The sequence below is a fragment of the Patagioenas fasciata genome, chromosome 1 (assembly GCF_037038585.1).
Source record: "Patagioenas fasciata isolate bPatFas1 chromosome 1, bPatFas1.hap1, whole genome shotgun sequence".
Lineage (NCBI taxonomy): Eukaryota > Metazoa > Chordata > Aves > Columbiformes > Columbidae > Patagioenas > Patagioenas fasciata.
In genome coordinates, this window is record NC_092520.1 from 118,995,334 (window position 1) to 119,014,575 (window position 19,242).

A 19,242-nucleotide genomic window follows, 5' to 3' on the forward strand; every position below is an offset into this window, starting at 1 on the left:
CCGCAATGTTTTTGCTGTGAGTACATCACTAGCATGCATCTAGTACCCAAAGAGGTAAGCACAGTTAAAAACCACAAAACTTGTAGAAGTAAAAAATAAAAAGCAGTAACCACATGCACACACAGATAAGGGAGAAGTTCTTTAACACTCTCAATGCAGGAATCTATGTACTTGTATCTCTACAGCTTGATATAAGAATACCTTCTTCCACATTTTACAAGGAAAACTGCAGCATAGTTAATAATATCCTCTGTGACTCTGAGGAAAGATTCCTGCTGTCAGAAATTCATTTGTTCATTTGGAGGACGGATGAATGCATAGTTAATGCTTATTTTTAATTAGTTGTGAGTTTCTATTTGAAGTCCTTGGTTAAACATAGAATTCAGTTTTTATACTTAAGATAATGTAATTATGTTTTGTAATATTTTATTTTAAAAAGTCTTCCAGAGTTTGGATTTTCAATGTTTATTACGAATTACATTCACAGTGCAATACAAATTACATAAAAAGCTATACAACAAACATACAAAGACTACATGAAGCACGTACCATCCTGTAACACACACAATACCAGATGCTTAGGCTAGAAGTGTTCTTAACACCTGTTAGCAAGAAGTTGAAGTCAAGAGAAATAATTGGATTGAAAAACTCCTTCATTATTTAGATGTTTTAATTAAATCTCTTTATGTTGGTAAGCAGTCTATCAATGTAAAACAAACAAACAAACAAAAAAAACCACCACCGCTCTTTCCTAGCGAGTAGAAAAGTTTTTTCATTGTTTCAAGCCTAGATTAATTTTCAACTACTTATCCTGTCCTCCAGAAAAAGTAATCACAAAAATCAATTTAGCACTTCGTTTCCAAAGCAGGTTGATGATACAAAAATAAACTATAAACACATGTATAATCATGTGTCAGCATATAAGTTTGGAAATATTATGTGTAAAAGTTTAGAAACCAAGATGCTCAACATATGCACTGCTCAGATAGATTACACAATGACAATCCTGAAGTATATTACACAATTTTAATGTACTGTCCATACCAGAAAAAAAATACCTTTGCTGTACGTGTCTAGAACAATTCCTGTAAATGTTCATTGCTGATTTGCACTAGTACTTTGGAGGCCAATCTAGGATTTTTAGCTGTTTTCACAGCCTCTTCACACACACACATACACATATATACACACACACACACACACACATATATATAAAACAAAATCCTGGCTAACTAAGTGCAAATAAGTCGTAATTTCCACTACCAGTCAGGTTCTGGTAGAAGTTTGATTTTTATTTCACTTTGTCAAGTAAAACAGTTCCAAAAATTGACATTTTTCTTAGCTTCAGTACACTAATGGTTTAGTGACTTCAGGAAATATTCTTCCCTATTTAATCTGTGCATAACTTTAAGGAGAGGTCCTAAGAACATATTCTCATTACATATTTTAAACTAAGGGCAAGCATTCGCCTACTAGCAACAAAATGACAGCTCAGAACATCTCTCTGGCATGACAATTATGAATTTCAGGAGAACAGGTTCTTTCATGTGCTAATTCTAAAAAATTAGATGATTTTTTAGTCACCCACTTATGGAGTTCCAGAGCTGTGAAACTGATGAGTCAAGACTCATTTTCAGTTAAGATGCACAAGATCTTCCCTTTTGACAGATGACCATAATGAGGAAATTACTGCTTTAACACCTCAACACAGCCCCAGTCCACTCAGTGGATTGCAAAGGCTACATAAACTGGCAAGCCACAATCTTAATTCAGAAATTTGGTTTTGTGCATCTGCGCACACAGACTGTTCAAGTACTACAGAGGGCTTGTAAACCTGAAAATAAGCATATCTGCATTCTAATATGCACTATATAACAAATAAGCATCCTTACTGATGACTATTCAAATGAACCTCCCAAAATGCTAGTAGCATTTCTTTGATCCATTTTTAGAATTAATCCAAAACAAACCCTACAACAGTGCCAAATTTTCAGTATTACTACTGAATGTAAAACCCTTCTTCTGGGGAAGAGCTTTTTTAATGCCACCAGAGCCCTTCTCTGGCTGCTGGATGCCCCTTCTAGCAAACAACGCTGCCCGAGACTTATTGCTCCAAGTCCAAGGGAAGCTTACATATAACCCATACATGACTTGGGAATAAAGGAGGCATCTGTATTGCCAGCGACTCTGAGTGGACCTTAGAGCATATTTAGCAGAGCATTGATACTCAGAATTCACCTCAACGCAGAAGAGCCTGGCAAGTGCTCACTTATCAGAATGCTGTTGTGACAACTCTCAGCTTAAATGCTGCTGCAAACAACTTTATTCAAAAAAGATGCTGAAGCAGAATAAGCCAGATGAGCATTTTACAAGCCACGCGTGGCTTCTGAAAGCATGCTCTAAGGAGAATTCATTTCAGACAAGGTTTTCAGAAAAAGCCAACAACTACAGTTTCCTCCCTGGCCCCCAGTGAAGAAAGATTTGCATGTGGGAAAGTTTTGAACTGCAAATTTCACATAAATGCACCTTCTAAACAATGTGTCTGAGTTTAAGATAACAATTACTACTGCATCAAATTTGGACCAGCATTGCACTTTTCAAATATGCATTACAATTAGATGTTGACAAGAACTATTCAAGTGTCAATAGAAGTTAAGAAATCACTGTAAAAAGTTAGTAGAAAACCTCCATCATTTCTGGAGTTGAATTACAAGTTTCAAATACAACGCACATGGAGAACTATGCCATTTACTCCAGTTCAGGTAATATGGTATTAAAATCACCAACAGCCTTATAAAAATGGATATATGATAAATACAAAACCAAATGACAAAACCTCTCATACTACTGCAATATTCACACCAACTGACATCCAGGTGCCGAGACAAACCATATGCAAACACCTTCTTCTTAAACTTCACATTCCCATCTGCATGTCAGCAAAGTTGTAGAAATTTTCTACATCTTGAGACGCTGATGCCTTGCTCTCCGATACAAAAACCTGTTTTATTAAACAAGAAAATAGTTATGCATCATTAAAAAAGAAGTCCAAGCAGTCTTTGTTCATTTGGAACCAGTAATGGTTATTTTTATTTTTGCATTTCATGAGAGGCACGACACTGCTGGTTTCCACTGTCTGACAGAACAGTCCTAGAATCCTGAGCCCCAATGCACCCTTTGTTACCATTACCTGTTCCTGGCAGACATGCTCGCTGCAGTAACCCTGGCCTTCCACTGATGAGAATAAAACGTTTTTGAATTGATTATTCAGGGGTCACAGCCTCAACTAGGATCCATTTAGATGTATTTTGCTTACTAAAGTCAAACTCTGTTTCCCCTGCCTCTTCTGGACAAACACAAAAACCCCTTATACTACCCTACCATTAAGCTTTCCTTTAACAGAAAGGCAGAACTTGTAAGAAAGTCTCCCTTGCACTATATTTCCCTCAAAAAAACTTAACCATCTGATGAAGAAGAAACTATATTTTTAAAATAACTTTGATTAAATTAGCATTTTGCAAAACTGATCAACACATGTGAAAGTCCAAGTTCTAGGACAGTCATCTTCTAAAGCTTCCAGCAAATCAACTACAAATGCCTTAGGCAATGCCCAAATAGTTCAGTGTAACAGACAGTGTTGTGGCTATTAATCAACCTCAACATGCAAGTGATAGCCTCAATCAAAAACTTGATTATATTTTCTATACCTCAAGAGGAAACCATCATTGTCTCAGCACATCAGTGTCAGCACAGCCAACTGAGCGGTCCTGAAGTGCACTGGCGTCGTAGGAATGGGTTATTCCAGATAACTCTGCTCCTACAGTCACCACTGCTCTGCTTCAGCTCAGAACACCACGTGAATGTAAATCATGACAGTTCCTTGAATTGGTTTACTTAAACTACGTTTTAAGATTAATATCCTGTTGTTCAGTAAATTTCCAAATAAAAAAGATAAAGATATATCATCACAAAGCAAGTAGTTTCCTAGACTGTTGCTTGGACACAGGGTAGACTTCTGCTTGAAGGGACTTGAGAACATCTACTAATTATTTGACAGTTTGGTGTGACAGTGATCGGTACCACGGTCACAACAGTTGGATACCTTCTTTCAGCATCCTTCCCTACCAGGATATTACAATTTACATTTTGCAGAGTATTTTATGAAACAGAGTAACAATACTAGAAAGTACACCAAAAAAAGCATAGAAGGTCACACCAGAAAGAACATCAGAGCTAAAGAGCACAGACATACCTAGTCCACACAAATAGGAAGTCTGCTTAAGTGCACAGCACAGAGCTCTCCTTGTAACACATTGTTTCTTCTAAAGATCTGAGAAAACTCTGGTGGTGCTATTGCTGAAGGGCTTTTCTATCCTTACTAGAACATCTAGAGTTGTTTATCACATTTATTTCAGAAAACAAACAAACAAACAAAACCAACCAAACAAAAAAAAACCCTGGTGAAATTAAGGTTGTTAACAGATTAATATAACAGTTTTTAACTGTAGTTTACAAGTGCAAATGTAGCCACCTGCTTAAAAGCAGATTAATCTCCTGCAAAGTCTGGCAGAATATGTGTCCTCCTAAGAGCTTTTGTCATTGTTTCTTGACCAAGGATACCTATAATTCTTTCTGAGCACTATACCAACTCTCAAACACAGTAAGAGCAGCCACCAATGAGGTAAAACAATTTTACAGAACATTCCTGAACCTTCTGATATTAATAAATCTGAAGTTTGTTACTGCCTAAATTATGTCCAAAGAAATAAATTTTCTAAAAAAAAAAAATTTATCATGATATTCAGTTATCCATGCACAAATCCAGTATTTATCAGAAATTTTGGAGTTACATTTTATCTAAATAAAGACATATATTTCTCAGGAAGCCCAAAGTTCTACTTTTTAATTGAGTGCAGCAACTATTTAATAAGTGAGATAGATTTTACTATGGAACCAGGCTGTAAACAGAAGTTTTAAATGCAGATGCAGTAAGTAATTTAACATTTGGAACTAAACCCAAACACTACAGATCACCTTCAAGATCAACCCTTACTTCACAGCATGAAGTACAGCCTGAGTTTTCTGGATGCATCTCAGATGAGTGCATTCATAGTGTTACAATAATAGACACTAGATATTTTAGTGAGGAAAAATATAAATTTTGTTCGAATAATTTATATCACTTCAGTCTTTGAACAGAGAAAAAGGTCTAGAAGAACCAGTGAATTACCTAGCCAGTATGAGCTTTGTTCTGTACGAAAAACAATATGCTAACCACACTAAAAAAAAGCCACTCCAAGCTCCTCCTTAAAGAGGCCATTTTATGGTAAAATTTGCAGTGATGACTTCTGGGTCAACAGAAAGAGTCAGTAATATCAGAACACTGCTCAGACTGTAGTTCTAGTATTCTCCAGACTCAGAGAGCCCAATTAAGGCCCACTATGCATCAGATTTCTGCTGGTGCAATAGCAAACAAAAGAAACCAAACTTTAGCTGCATTTGAGATGACTTATTACAAGACGACTGTTTTTCAGAAACTGGGTAGCCTTGTTCTGAGTACCTCTGGCAAACAGAATCAAAAGACAGCAAGGAGCTGCACGGACACTATGTCCCAAAGACACTCCAGTCTTCTTTGAACAGCGCTTGAAAGCAAAGGGCTTGTCACTTGCTCCTTATCAGGAACACTCTCATTGTTTTCTGGACACTTTCTCAAAACCATTGCCACTCAGAGAAACGGGGACAGCAAGCAAAGTGAAGGTGTGGTGAAAAGAAGCTACAGCAAAACAAGCTGACAGAAGAAATAGAAAAATGCCTATGAAGGCAGGCATTCTGCAATATCCTACACAGCAAAAAAAGTTGAAATACTCTCTTTGTCAGAGTTTAATAGACTAGGACATCACAAAGCAGACTTCAGCATAAGACCTGGAGCAGAGCTTTCCCTACTACATTTATAGAACCTGTTTTTACTACTATGGGGAATAACAGTTTCAAGGGCAGATCTTCTATTCTTCAATAGATATGGGAATTTAGTATTCTCTTTCCTAGGACAATTTTTTCCTCTCCAACAAACAACTTGAGTTTCTAGTAAAACAAAATAAAACAAAACAGGATATTCAGATTTTACTATTCAGAAACCTAAAAAAAAAAAATCATTCAGTACATCAACAATACAGCTTGGCCATGAAGTATTCTAGATATTCTGTAACTTTTGCTGCCAATAAAGCAACACACCAGCTTACCTTGGTCCCACTGAAAACATCATTTATAGTGCTTTGACATCCTTCCACAGCACCATCTCCATTGAACTCCAAAGCAACCACTGGACCTAGAAGACAGGTTCATGTAGAATCATCATTACTATTAAGCTTGCATTGAAATGGTAGATTTCTCAACCCATAGGGAATTGTGAAGCTTGCAAGAAGCATTTTATGGTTTTTGCTGGAGCAGCCATAATGCGGGATAAAGAACTAAAGCACAGCTTCAAAGCACAGTGTTATCTGAGAAGAAAATATCTGCAATTCCATGCTCATTTTTTTTGCAGAGACTCTGGCACAATTCCAGTTTTACTTCTTGAAAGGCAGCAATTGCACAAAAACGCTGGGGAGCAGAGGGCACCGTGGAAGTGAGTCAGACTATACTGCTCAAATAGTGAGCCATTGCACAGACATCTGGAGTAGGACTGAGTCATTCAGGTTTTTTTGCTTCAGTCTCAAGATAGCAAACTGCCTGATTTTTAGACTTGTTCTCACCCACTATTTGCAGATCCCCTTTCTCTGGTTTCATTCTGAACACGTTATTTCTTCCCACACGGGTGCAAAATAGCCCTTAAACTAGACTGTCATCTGATAAGTACAATGACTTTTGTCCTTTTCTTGCAATGAGCATCACAGACCTCTTGTGTTACTATGAAAAAAGCTGCCTGTTGCTACTAAGTTTGGGAGCGCGTATTGAGCTTTAGCGTGTAACAGATGGCAAGATGTCAGTACTTCTGTGGGAACAGACAAAACCCAATTACAGTCAGATCAATAAAAAGACTTTTGAAATACCAGTTATAAACGGCAATTTAACACTTGCCTGCTTTATACACATCTATACTGATTTTCTTCCATATGTATACAGAAACATTGAACATCCAGGTGTTTGAGCAACAATAGTGACAAGTTAGTCTAAAAGCATGAGCTTGTTTTGACCACCCCAAAGAGATCTGTGTCTACCACTGCTCCTGAGCTATGCTGTTGGACCACTAGAGGGGAGGCAGAACCACAAAATACATGTGGAATAGTTCATTTCTGATGCCTTCGGGAGTTTGGGCTGGTTTAAGGCCTGATGAGGCTTCCAAAACTCATCTCAACCGGCTTTACACTACACCATTGAAATACAAGTTTCTCCTTCGTTCCTCTTTCTTCTCCAGAAATCTCTAGTGACAGCTAGATTTCTGTATCAAAAAGAAAACACAGACAGACCTTTTTCAAGCAGTGGAATGAATTCCGGTGCATGCTGCTGGAAAACTCTGTGAGCCTCCTCTGCCTTCATTGAGACTTCTTTAGTCTGTACCAGCTGAAAACCTTTACCAGTCATCTGTTAATAGAGAAAGAATTCATGTTATAAATGCTTCTAAGGCAGAAAGTTCAGCTCAAATATCCAGATTGCCCTGGAGCAGACCCATTTTCCCCATACACATCAAGCCACAGAGGAAAGGGACCCTTTTTGCTCTTTTCAAAGACCATTTGCTTTTTCTACATTTCTGTTTATTTTCATTCCATTCATCCAGATTTTCTCCTCTGGCCTAGTACACCTAGAGGAGTAAATGTGAATGTTTTTGTTTTATGTTATGGCTCAGGGTTATGGGTTTTTTCCCCACTGTCCCTCACAAGCTGAAACTAAATGGAGTTATAAGCATTTCAGCATCTGGAGTCAAGCAGTTAGTTCTCATTAGTCTGCAAGGGTTCAGTCAAGCGTTAGCTCAAACTCTCATCTATCCACTGCTGAAGTTTTCCATTTTAGAAGAAAAAATTCCAAACTTTCTAACACACACAGCTTTTTACTTCACATCTAATATAAAAGTAAAAGTATGTAGAGAAGGAGCAACTGTACTTGTGCTTTCAAAGCACCCATTAATCTACAGAGCAGTAAGATTTACACAGAATCTCACTAACTAGTCTTTTAGCATCTTCTTAAGTCTAATTTCTAAACAACTACTAACACAGGAGAACACATCTATTATCCTCTTTACTGTAGCTATTCCTTCAGCAGGAAAAAAAAAATCCTTAAGTATCTTTATCTCACTTCACTCAAGCAGATGTTAGTAACTCAATTCCATATAAATTCAATTGGGCAGTGGGGGGGGCAGGGCATGGAAACACTCTACAGCTTTCTTTCCTTGCAGTTAAAAACCCAAGGGAAGGAGCTCCATGGCTTGTTTTGTTCGTCATACAACACTGGGCTCAGCAACTTTTGCAGATACCTCCCAGAAGCTGTAGCTCATGGCTACTGGCGCTCCTCTGCCATCCCTGGCACTCCAGGGTGCTAAAAGCAGCCAGCCACTCCCAGATTGTAGCCCCAGTTTGGAGTTTCTCCAAACTCTGCCAAGCTTGGGAGCTGCTGCCTCGCAGGGATGAAAGAAAAGCAAAAGAAAAAAAAAGCACCAGCTACTTCAGCTATTTAAGTAATCGAAGACAGCTGACCAGCCCTGACAAACACTCACTGCCCCTTCCAGAAGAAAAAAATTCCAATACTGGGTGGCAGCGGGGATACAATTTAACATGTTATTTTTTTAAAGTGTCTGTTAATACTGGAAAAACTTTCAGGAGAGGCTGTTTTGTTAGCTGTAACTTTCAGGGCAATATGCAAATGAGTTAATTGGCTATATCCCTTTTGCAAGCATTGCCAATCACTCTACATCTGGCCAAGTTCATCAAACACATTGTCATCAGAATGCAGCTTTCATGTGTCGTGATGGAAAAATACACTGGAACTATCAGAAGGTAGTTGTGCTAGTCACAGGATGTAAAACAACTGTCTGATCAGATGAGCTCCAGCCTCTTTATTACTTTGCTTTAAGGTTTCAAACAGTGCAGTTGATAGGTAGGGCTCATAGACATACAAAGCCTCTGCCTTCTCCCTTCAAGGAGCACTGAGACTGCCCAGAGGAAAAGTTCAATAAGAAATTCAAAAAGCTGAATGCAGGCAAATGTCACTTACCTCATCAATTAACTTCCTGGCATTTGCAGTTGTGTAGTCACCAGCAAAAAACACGACCAAACACGATTCATCACTGCTTTTCTGTCTCCGCCCTCGAGTTACTGGTATTATGCTCCTCGTAGCATCGGTAGAAATTCTGACAGCTTTCAGTTCCTCAGAGCTGGGCAGAGGAACATAGTCTTGTACTACAGCATCCTCAGGCAAAAGGCCCCAATTATTTTCTCCTGACACAGGGGTAAAGTCATGGATGTCGCTCCATGTGTTATTGAAGATACTTAGTCCAGCATCTTTAAATTGTAAAGCAAGCTCAGGATAATAGTACTGGAAACATCCAAATTTCATACCTGTGGAGGATTCAATAATGGGCTGGGTGGCACAGCACAAGAATACCTCCAGCTTTCTACAGTCCCGGGTGCGAAACTGTTGGCAGGCCACTATACATTTACAGTCTTTGCAGTCACGGAAAAACACGCTGCCTTTTATTGGTCCTAAAAAGATCTGACAGTTTACGCAGTCATCAATAGTGATTGTAGCAGAATGGTCAAATATGTAGATACTACAATTCTCACAGTCCTGAATGATGAATTGTTGCCCTGCTACTTTTCCAGGCAGTCGACCCACAGTTTCATCTTTAAGTCCAGAAAAAGTGTAATCTTTGGGGTCAACCTGAAGGAAGATAAAGAAGAAAAAAGAACATGAAAGTCTTCACATACAGAGAACATTATAATGCTAAATGTCAATTGACTAATATTAATTGAGGTAGCAATGAATTGTACAGGATAACCTGCCAAAAAACTCTTCAAAGAGTGATGAAAGATCAGAAGAAGCTCTTTTAGCTAAAGTACTGGAAAGCACAGTATTAAGGTACAACAATAAATTGAAACTACACTTCTGAGATGCTCCAGGAAAAAAAAACCCTGACTCAGTTTGCCCTCTAACAAAGAAAAAGGGCCGAGGCAAGTAGCTTTCTGTGTGGACTCTAAATTGTTTCAACAAGGATAATGGTCCTGAGTACTATCGTAATAACTGTAATAAATTAACTGGCCAACATACTTAAAGATTCATAAAGCCAGAGATACAAAGTATTTCCTTTTCAAGTAGCTGCCTTGATCTTATTTTACCACACCTCAATACATTGCAAGGAAACCTTGCTGCTTTCAAGCACTATCTCTTATATTGTTTGCAAACCACAAAGTACTCGCTTATCTGTGCCACAGCATTATCTCCTGCCAACAACTACCGTATTTTTGTCAGCTATGTGATTGCTTTAGCTACAACCAACAAGCAAACATGGGCAGTGCTGGTGCAGGGGGCACATTTACAGGTCTCTCCGCCTCTGCGCTCCAGCATCCCCGCACTGGGGAGGGATGCTGAAGAGCGGCTGTGGCTTTCCCTGGGACTCTCCATCGGGAAGAAGCAACTGAAGAGCCACACAGCACCCAGAATGGTACGTGATACAAGTGGACAGCATGAATACTACAGCCCGTGCTGTCATAACTGAAGGAATCTGAGCTGGCTCATTTCTAGATATATACAAGTCTCAAGACAAGGACAATTCCCAGAGTAAATTCTACTCTGCCCTCTTGTGAAAGCTTATTAAAATAGCACCTAGTAGTATAGAAGTACCTGAATTAGTCTAACACATGACCACTTCACAGACTTGCTATTTCATTATCAGACCAAGGGCCCCAAAGTTTGCCGCACCATAATCAGTGTTAATGCATTACAACAGTTCCTGTATAGCTCAATTTGTAAGAAACTCCCTTTCCTCTTCCCAAGCATTTCAAACATTTGCAGGCGATTGGGAGACCAGAAAAGACAAACTAGTATGAGCGAGTGCCAGACACTCACTAAACCAGCTCCCTAGGGAGCTTTTTGTCCAGAACAACTAATGGAAGCTGAGTCACTATCAAGTGATAAAATGTACTCCTTTATACACACCATGTTTGACCTCTGGACAGGGAAGGAGGTTTGCGGCTGATGAATCTTCCAAATAAAATGCAAGTTGAGACAACGAAGATAGTTTCCTAGAAATCTCCCATCAATCATATTTAATACCACTAATGCACATCCAGGAATGTTAGATGGAAGAATTATGAATAAAATTGGGAGGTTCAATTGATAAGGGACATGGCACAGAGACTCAACCACACAGCATGATTAGGATTCAAACCCTCTAAGGTCTTAAGTCTCTTGTAATTTTACATATGCAACCCATATACAAGATATTTATACTCATATTCTCTCATACTCGAGAATATAGGTGTCAAAATTGCTTTTGGACACCTTCTTCCCAGGCATCTACTACAACATTTATGTATGTGTGTATATATATGGGAGACAGCCTTGCTGCCTTCAAAACTTGGTATACAGGAACAAGTTACTTCTGTTCTGAATGAGAAGTTCAAAGTTTCTAGAACTTACAGCCTTTTGAAAATTGGCACCTGTCTCCTTCTAAATTCCTGTGCTCTAAAAAGCTTCTGATGCAGCACTAGTTCTGCTGACAAGGCACCCTTTACAGAGATGTGTGAAACCTCACCTTATTTAGGTCTAGGTGAAAAACACTGGTCAGTCAGCTAGCCCACAGTTTACAGACTGTTTCAAAATGAGAGTGCTTGAGGAAGAGTAGCAGCTGAATTTCATGATAAAAAGTCAGCTTATTACCAGTTTCAGGCCCTCAATTTTATTTTCCTGTTCTGAATTAAGAGTTCTGCCGTGACACATCTCTTACTTCTCAATTTGTTCACCACACTAGGGAGTTTGCCAATTTCCTTCAATTTTGCTTTGCCTTTTTCCTTTTAAAGACTGAGAGTATTAGTTGACTAACATCACTGTACAGACTGGAGGAACCAAATGAAATAGTTTTAACGCTCTTTCCCCCTACAGAGTTATTGCCCCTGGAAGGAGGGGGTAACACAAGACACTGTAGCAGATATGAATGTCTCACTTCCCCTGGGTAAAAGCAACACGCCAAAGGAGCATGAAGGCAGAACCATGATTTGAGGATGCATCCAACAGCTGTTAATATGCTCATCACAGAGCTTCATGCTCAGCAGCCACCTTCCTGCCCCTGACAGCACTAACTGCTGATTAAGCATTGTCTTGGGAATATAGCAAAAAAGCAGGCTAGGAGGACCAAAAACACACAGAAGAAGGTATTATAACATCTGCAGCATCACACAACCATAACCTATCTATGGTTATGGAAATCTGTGTAGAGTTCTCTGCCCATTCATCTAGTGCAACTTTTGCTGTGAAGTCTTAAGTATCTGGCAAATCAGTAAAAAAATCAACTGTTTGATAACTCATCTATTTATCCTTCACATTTTGATAAAACTTCAGAGAACTTTGTCCAAATCCACCCATCGCACCCAGACAGATGCTCTACTCTACATCCCTTAATACACTTTTAAATGTAGCCAGGCTGGTATAAGCCCAAATGATGATAGTATTTATAATGGCAACTCTTAATGCTTTAATCTGAATTTAAAGAGGTTTTGGAGTAGATAAGAGTTTTGCATTAATTGATATGGGCACAGCTCAAAAGTTGAAACCTTCTAACAGAAGTGCTTTGTGCAAATTCAGGAATTACTCCATAGAGCAACCTAAACCAGATATGATGATGAAAAAGTAATCCCCGCTTACACAATATTCTCCCCCTCAGAGGTACAGAAGTTTCATCTTTGGTTATCAGCGATGACATCGGCGATAAGTCTGTTACAAAGGACTAGAGAACAAATTGCAAGGAGCAGGAACTTTAAAGGACAAAGGAGAGAAGTGAAGGCAATCAAAAGTTTTCCATAGTTGCTTTGAACTCTAGGAAGTTCTGCTGCAATAAGTGCAAAATGTATCAAGCAGCTTTCCTTCCCACAAACACTTATCTTGCAAGAAGGTCAGATATCAGACGTGAAGGCTGCAGATGACGTACGTCTCTTCAGCCACAATTATCCAGTTTACTGGCACCAAAACTAAGCACCTCTCATTTGGAAGAAGACTTAGAAGTACTAACAATCACAGCTTTTAGTAGTAACTGTACCTAGAATCACCTAGAATCCCAACAGCTTGTTGAACTCTTTCTGATATGAGTTCATGTGTTAAAAAGACTGTTTCATTGAGTCCATCAGGAATGGAATTTTACTCAGCAATGATATGCCACCACAAATATGAGAAGGTATTGCTGTTCTTAATGGATTACAGTTCTCCCCTAGTTACCTCGGCGCAGTCTGCTGAGCAAATAACTATTTGTAAAGTCTTTAAAACACACTAACATCTTTAAATATTCTCAAAAAATCATTTCCCACCTCTTCAAATCACAACAGATTGCGGTTCAACTATGGACTTACAGTTGATAACACACGAGCTGGCTGCTGACCCAGTGACATTAAAAGCTGCAACTATAGGGTAGGCACACAAACTTAAGAGGCTTTACATGCTATTTTTGTCAGTAGGGGAATTAACAGAAGGAAATATGCAAGAAAAGTGCATTCCCAAGCCTACACACTTCTGCATATTCATACTTGCATGGGTTTGGTGCCCTTAATTACTGAGTTGCAACATCCTCTAGAGACTGTTGAAGTTACCTTTGGCAGATTCGTAGATTCCTAGGCAAGAAGAAAAGGTGCAAAGAGGGCCAGTACATGCAAGTTCCAGTCACTAGCATGCAGTTTTTCATCCTGGAGTATTTCGTGCGCACCTTGTCTTTAAATATGGCAAATAGAACAGTCTGAAAGCACATTTCATTCTATTCTTTCTAATCTTCCTTCTCTTCCGAAGTAGCCATAATAGCATAAAACGGTCATTCTCATACTTTTCTGATTGACAAACCATTGCCAAATACTGCAGAAAGGAAAAAAAGAAGAAGGAAGGAAGCTACTACATGCCTACATCTGACTTAACCGGAAATATTGTTTAATATGAACCTCCTGAGTGTTTCTCAGTTGATAGACTAGTTTTTAGAAATACAGCGATAGCTCTTCTCGTGCACTGAGAAGCATAAGGGACGTGCACTGAATCTAAATAGAAAATATTTCATTGTTTAGTTAGAGAGAAAAAAGTGATTTTATTTATATTCCAAAATCAAATATGAAGTTGCTATCTAAATGAGATCTACATAGTTCAAAATGCCCACATCAACTCAGACCATTCTAGCAGAATCCTCAAATGTAAGGTAACTAACAAAAGACTATCTATGATTTATGTAGAAAGTTAAACCTCTGAGGTTTTTTAAACTGTTTGAATATGGCCATCACAGCCCAATACAGCAACAATAGCTGTGTGTTTCATACCAAACAAAGCAGTTAAGTTGCAAGGCAACTGACATAAAACAAAACCTTACTTGTTCCTTCTAAAAGGAAAAATCATCTGGGAAGGAAAGTCCCTCTAAGCTATAAATGCCACTGTGATAGTAACTACTCTAATTCTTCTACTTTGAAGATGAGACAACAGCAAGACAGACTATGCAGCTTTTTGTGTTTCTTCTGCAGAGAAGGTGACAGCATGTGGGTATATTTGCCATCACAAGACACCAAACCCCAGCTCCTGTCTATGCATGCCTATCTTCAGTTAGTGCTGTAGCTATCACTCTGGTCATGCATGTAAGCGATGGAAAGGAAAAAGGAAAAAGGAAAAAGGAAAAAGGAAAAAGGAAAAAGGAAAAAGGAAAAAGGAAAAAGGAAAAAGGAAAAAGGAAAAAGGAAAAAGGAAAAAGGAAAAAGGAAAAAGGAAAAAGGAAAAAGGAAAAAGGAAAAAGGAAAAAGGAAAAAGGAAAAAGGAAAAAGGAAAAAGGAAAAAGGAAAAAGGAAAAAGGAAAAAGGAAAAAGGAAAAAGGAAAAAGGAAAAAGGAGCAAAAATAACGCCTTACATTCCAGGTGGAAACCTCGCTGAATGTGGCTGAGGAGGGCTGAGCACCACCAAGTTCCTCTCCCACTCTTGGTCAGAAGGGGACTACCATGACAGCCCAACAACATCAACACATAACAAGTCCCCAGGATGTGGTGCAATAAGAACAGACTCTGTAAAAAACTGTGCTCTACTTATTCACAGAATCACAAAACGTTAGGGATTGGAAGGGACCTCAGAAGATCATCTAGTTCAATCCCCCTGCCGGAGCAAGAACACCTAGATGAGGTTACACAGGAACGCATCCAGGTGGGTTTTGAATGCCTCCAGAGAAGGAGACTCCACAACCCCCCTGGGCAGCCTGTTCCTGTGCTCTGTCATCCTCACTGAGAAGTTTCTTCTCATATTTAAGTGGAACCTCCTGTGTTCCAGTTTGTACCCATTACCCTTGTCTTATCATTGGTTGTCACTGAGAAGAGTCTAGCTCCATCCTCATGACACTCATCCTTTACACATTTGTAAATATAAATGAGGTCACCCCTCAGTCTCCTCCAAACTGAAGAGACCCAGCTCCCTCAGCCTTTCCTTGTAAGGGAGATGCTTCACTCCCTTAATCATCTGTGTGGCTCTGCACTGGACTCTCTCAAGGTGGGCTAAGAGCCTCAGAGCAGCAAGAAACTGAATACTCTGCCTTTTTCCTTCTGTTTTCAAGATAAGCTGATCCTTTGATTTTTCTGCTGCACTGCAAGTCATGTTCATACAGTTCTCTGAACCCAAGGGTCAGAAAGCATTACAGAGATCCCAGACAACTTATAATGCAACCTGAATTTGATTTTTTGTGTACCTTAAAACCACAGACTTCTGTCCTCACTTAAATGAGGTTACATAGGAATCTAAAAAGGCCCATCAAATTAATATATTTTCCTTAATATCAATTCAACTATCTGCATCTTATAATATTTTATATTTAGAGTTTTCTACCACATGGGCCATTTTTGGAACTACTATATGATCACTAGAATATCATCATGTTACCCTTTGGCTAGGTCTACACTGGCAGACAGTACCAATTACTCATCTTTTGCCACAGAAACGTAACTAAAATAGACTATACTAGCACTGCTGTCCTTCAGAAGCAGAAGAAATAGTTTCACTGGAGGAACTCCTCAGGTTCAGAGCTTCTTCCAGCACAGCTGTCAGTTAGCAGTCAGCTTTCTTCACATCCCCAGTCAGACAAGCGTGCACACGAGTATGCCTACATTTCTCTGCCTACAGTGAGAGTGTCAGCATGGCACTAGTTTACAGGAAGAGAGCTGGAGTGTCTGAGCAGCAAGGCTTATCCACCTGTAAGAACATACAGAGGACAGCTTACAAGAGCTGCAGACGGTTGCCAAACGTGCTTGCAGGACTCCATGATATAACCAGAACTGCATCACTGAGTAGGAGAGCCTACAATGAGAAACACACTCCAACCCAAATGGTGCATTGACGCATTATTAAAAGTAACAAGAAGTAAGCATCAATAGACCACTAGCACATCTGTTTATAGAGTTGAGGTATTCTGGGTTCAGAATACAATTCGATGCACTTGATTAACAAAAAGGAGCCTTGACGCTGCAAGTTTTCTGACTGACTTCAATCTAACTTTGTGTACAAACACAAACTGTTAAATGAACAAGTATATGTGATGCATCAGAAATGAGAAAGCAACAGACAACAGAATAAAGTATCACAGACCATACTTAAAGCTACTACATTAACACTGACTTAGTATCATTTAATACAAACTAGCATCAACAAGTTTAGTGCTCTAAGTGCTCAGTATTCCTTTACCTAATACCAGGTGTCTCAGTACTGCTTTCTTGGTTTAATGTACTAAGCACATGCCCAAAAGCCCAATGAAAGAGCAAGAGAAATGGGATCAAACATCAAAAAGCCATTCTTGAACTGCACAGTACAGAATCAAGCAGCTAATTTGATGGCTTCTGCAGTTCAGCAGCACAGCTCAAATTCAATGATTCTTCTGGTTTCTAAGAGTCTTCTATAGAAAAGGAGGAAGTTACTGTACATGCAATACATTACATGTTTCTTTTTTCTCTCCAGAGAGATGGATTGTTGGTGCTGTAATAGCCTCATCTGTTAGCTTGAACCTACTTCCAGCATGTTAACAGTCATCTCCGTAGCAACAGGGCTGGCTGTTCTCTGAATCAAATGCTCCTATGTCCTGACTTTCCTCCTTTTAGTTTTAGAAGTTAGTGCTGTATCAGCAGATTAGGTAAAAAGTCTCATATCAGTTGAGCTTTAACTGATGAAATTTGCTGTAAAATTAAAATGTGATTTCAAATGCTCATTTAGTAATTTACTTTTGCACAGAGGTAAAATTTGTTCTGCTGCTCTAAAATATGTTTTGCTACAGCCTCCTCCCTGCGAGAATAGTCTCCATACAAGTAACAGGCTGCCCTTCTCTCTCCAAGTCTACACCACAAATATCCACTAGCAAGTCAAGGAACAAGCCCAACACAGATCAACCGTCTTTATCCTCAAGGAACTGATTCCTCCAGGCCATGCGCATGCTCTCTAGCTCATCTCCATCTGAGCTTCTGTCAATCTACTCAGAAGACTTAAGGGACACCCTAGAGTAGCGGTGCACACATTTTCACCGGGGGCCACATCAGCCTTGCAGTCGCCTTCAAAGGGCTGAATGTAATTTTAGGACTATTTATACAGGGCAACTATGAGGCTGGTGTGGCCCTTGGTGAAAATGAGTTTGACACCCTTGGAGCACCTAGCCAAGTTTAAAAAACAAGCAAGCTAAGTACTCAAATAAGTTCACGCATTTTCTTTTCTATACTTGCAAAATATGGCCTAAAGGTTTAGGGATTCTGTCTGTTAAAACCACATCAATTAAGTTCACGGCCTGCCCCATTTTCTCCTTCCTCCACCCAAAGGCAGCTGGAGAGAAGACCTAGCAGGGCTATGACGTCATTATGTATTTAGGAAGTGAAACTCGAAACGAGGGTGGGAATGTATTTAATCCAGCACTTAAGTGCCTTCCTGCTTGGGACTTCGCGATTGCCTTCAATGTGTGAGGAAACAGCACTGGGAAGGATTTGTCTTCATCTGTCATTCAGGGACTGATCAGATGGGTTCTAGTTCCTCTAGTTTGTTTGTTTTAAATAAACACACACCCAAAAAACAGAACCTAACCAAACAAATACAACAACCCAAACAGCCAAGCAGGAAGCATAACCGACGGTTAATCCAAATTACAGACAGCCGGGACACAAAGCACAAGTTTGTGCCGCCCCTGAGCACCCAGGCGCGGGTACTCGGGCTCCCCCAGCACATACAGCTTCCCCGCCGCCCGCTAGTTGCCGTGACAGGGGTTCTCTCCGCTGAAACACGCACCCACGGGACTCCGAGCTACGCCCGAAATCCTGAGGGGGAGACAGACACGAACCCGCCACCCCCGGGGGCTGTCCCGGCCCCGCCACCCCACCGACACCGCCTGGGCCGCTCTCTCCCCATGCAAAATTCGAGACTGCCTGGTAAAATCTGAGGCTTCACGCTTTCTTTTTATTTTTTTTCCTCAAAATAAACGCACTGAAGAGCTCGGACCGAGCCGTAACAGCGGCACTAGCGGAAGCGAGCTCCCGGCCGAGGCTCTCCCCGCCCGGCCCCGGTGCCCCGGCCAACGCCCGGCACAGGGGCCCCGCCGCGGCAACGGCCCCACAAAGCCCCGGCGGCAGGAGAGGGCGAGGGGCTGCCCCCTAAGTCACCCCGTACCCCCCTACACACCCCCCAGCCAGTCCCGGCGGCGGCTGCCCGCGGCCGGCGCGGAACAGCGGCCGGGGCGTTACCTTGGCTCGCTGGTCCCAGCTGTACTGCGGTGCCTTCTCCTCAACGGCCGCCGCGTCTTGGCCGCCTCCCGCCTGCTGCTGCTGGCCGCCCTGGGCCGGCTTCCTGCGGCGGGAGAAGAAGCAGCCCATAGCTCCGGCTCCGCCGCCGCCCGGCCGACCCGCGGGGAGAGGCTGCGAGCCCGGGAGCGGGCGCCAGCGCAGCGCCTCACCACCACCCCGCCCGCTTCCGCTTTCCCCCCGTCTCCCCTAGCGACCAGCGACACTTCCCCGTCCCACTCCCAGCGTCCCCGGGGCGGGGCCCGGCCTGGCAGAGGCCCAGCAGGAGGCGGGGCGGAGCCCCAAG

General features: G+C 40.8%; 1 protein-coding gene across 1 annotated transcript; it reads right to left on the reverse strand.

The window, feature by feature from the left end:
• Window positions 1-449: 449 nt before the first annotated feature.
• On the reverse strand, window positions 450-19,140 carry RP2 (RP2 activator of ARL3 GTPase). Its single transcript, XM_065859739.2, has 5 exons — window positions 18,900-19,140; window positions 9,202-9,867; window positions 7,464-7,578; window positions 6,240-6,325; window positions 450-3,001 (listed from the first exon to the last, which is right to left on the reverse strand). The coding sequence occupies exons 1-5, from the start codon at window positions 19,026-19,028 to the stop codon at window positions 2,918-2,920; spliced, it is 1,080 nt and encodes a 359-aa protein (XP_065715811.1). The 5' UTR covers window positions 19,029-19,140; the 3' UTR covers window positions 450-2,917.
• Between the last annotated feature and the right edge of the window lie 102 nt (window positions 19,141-19,242).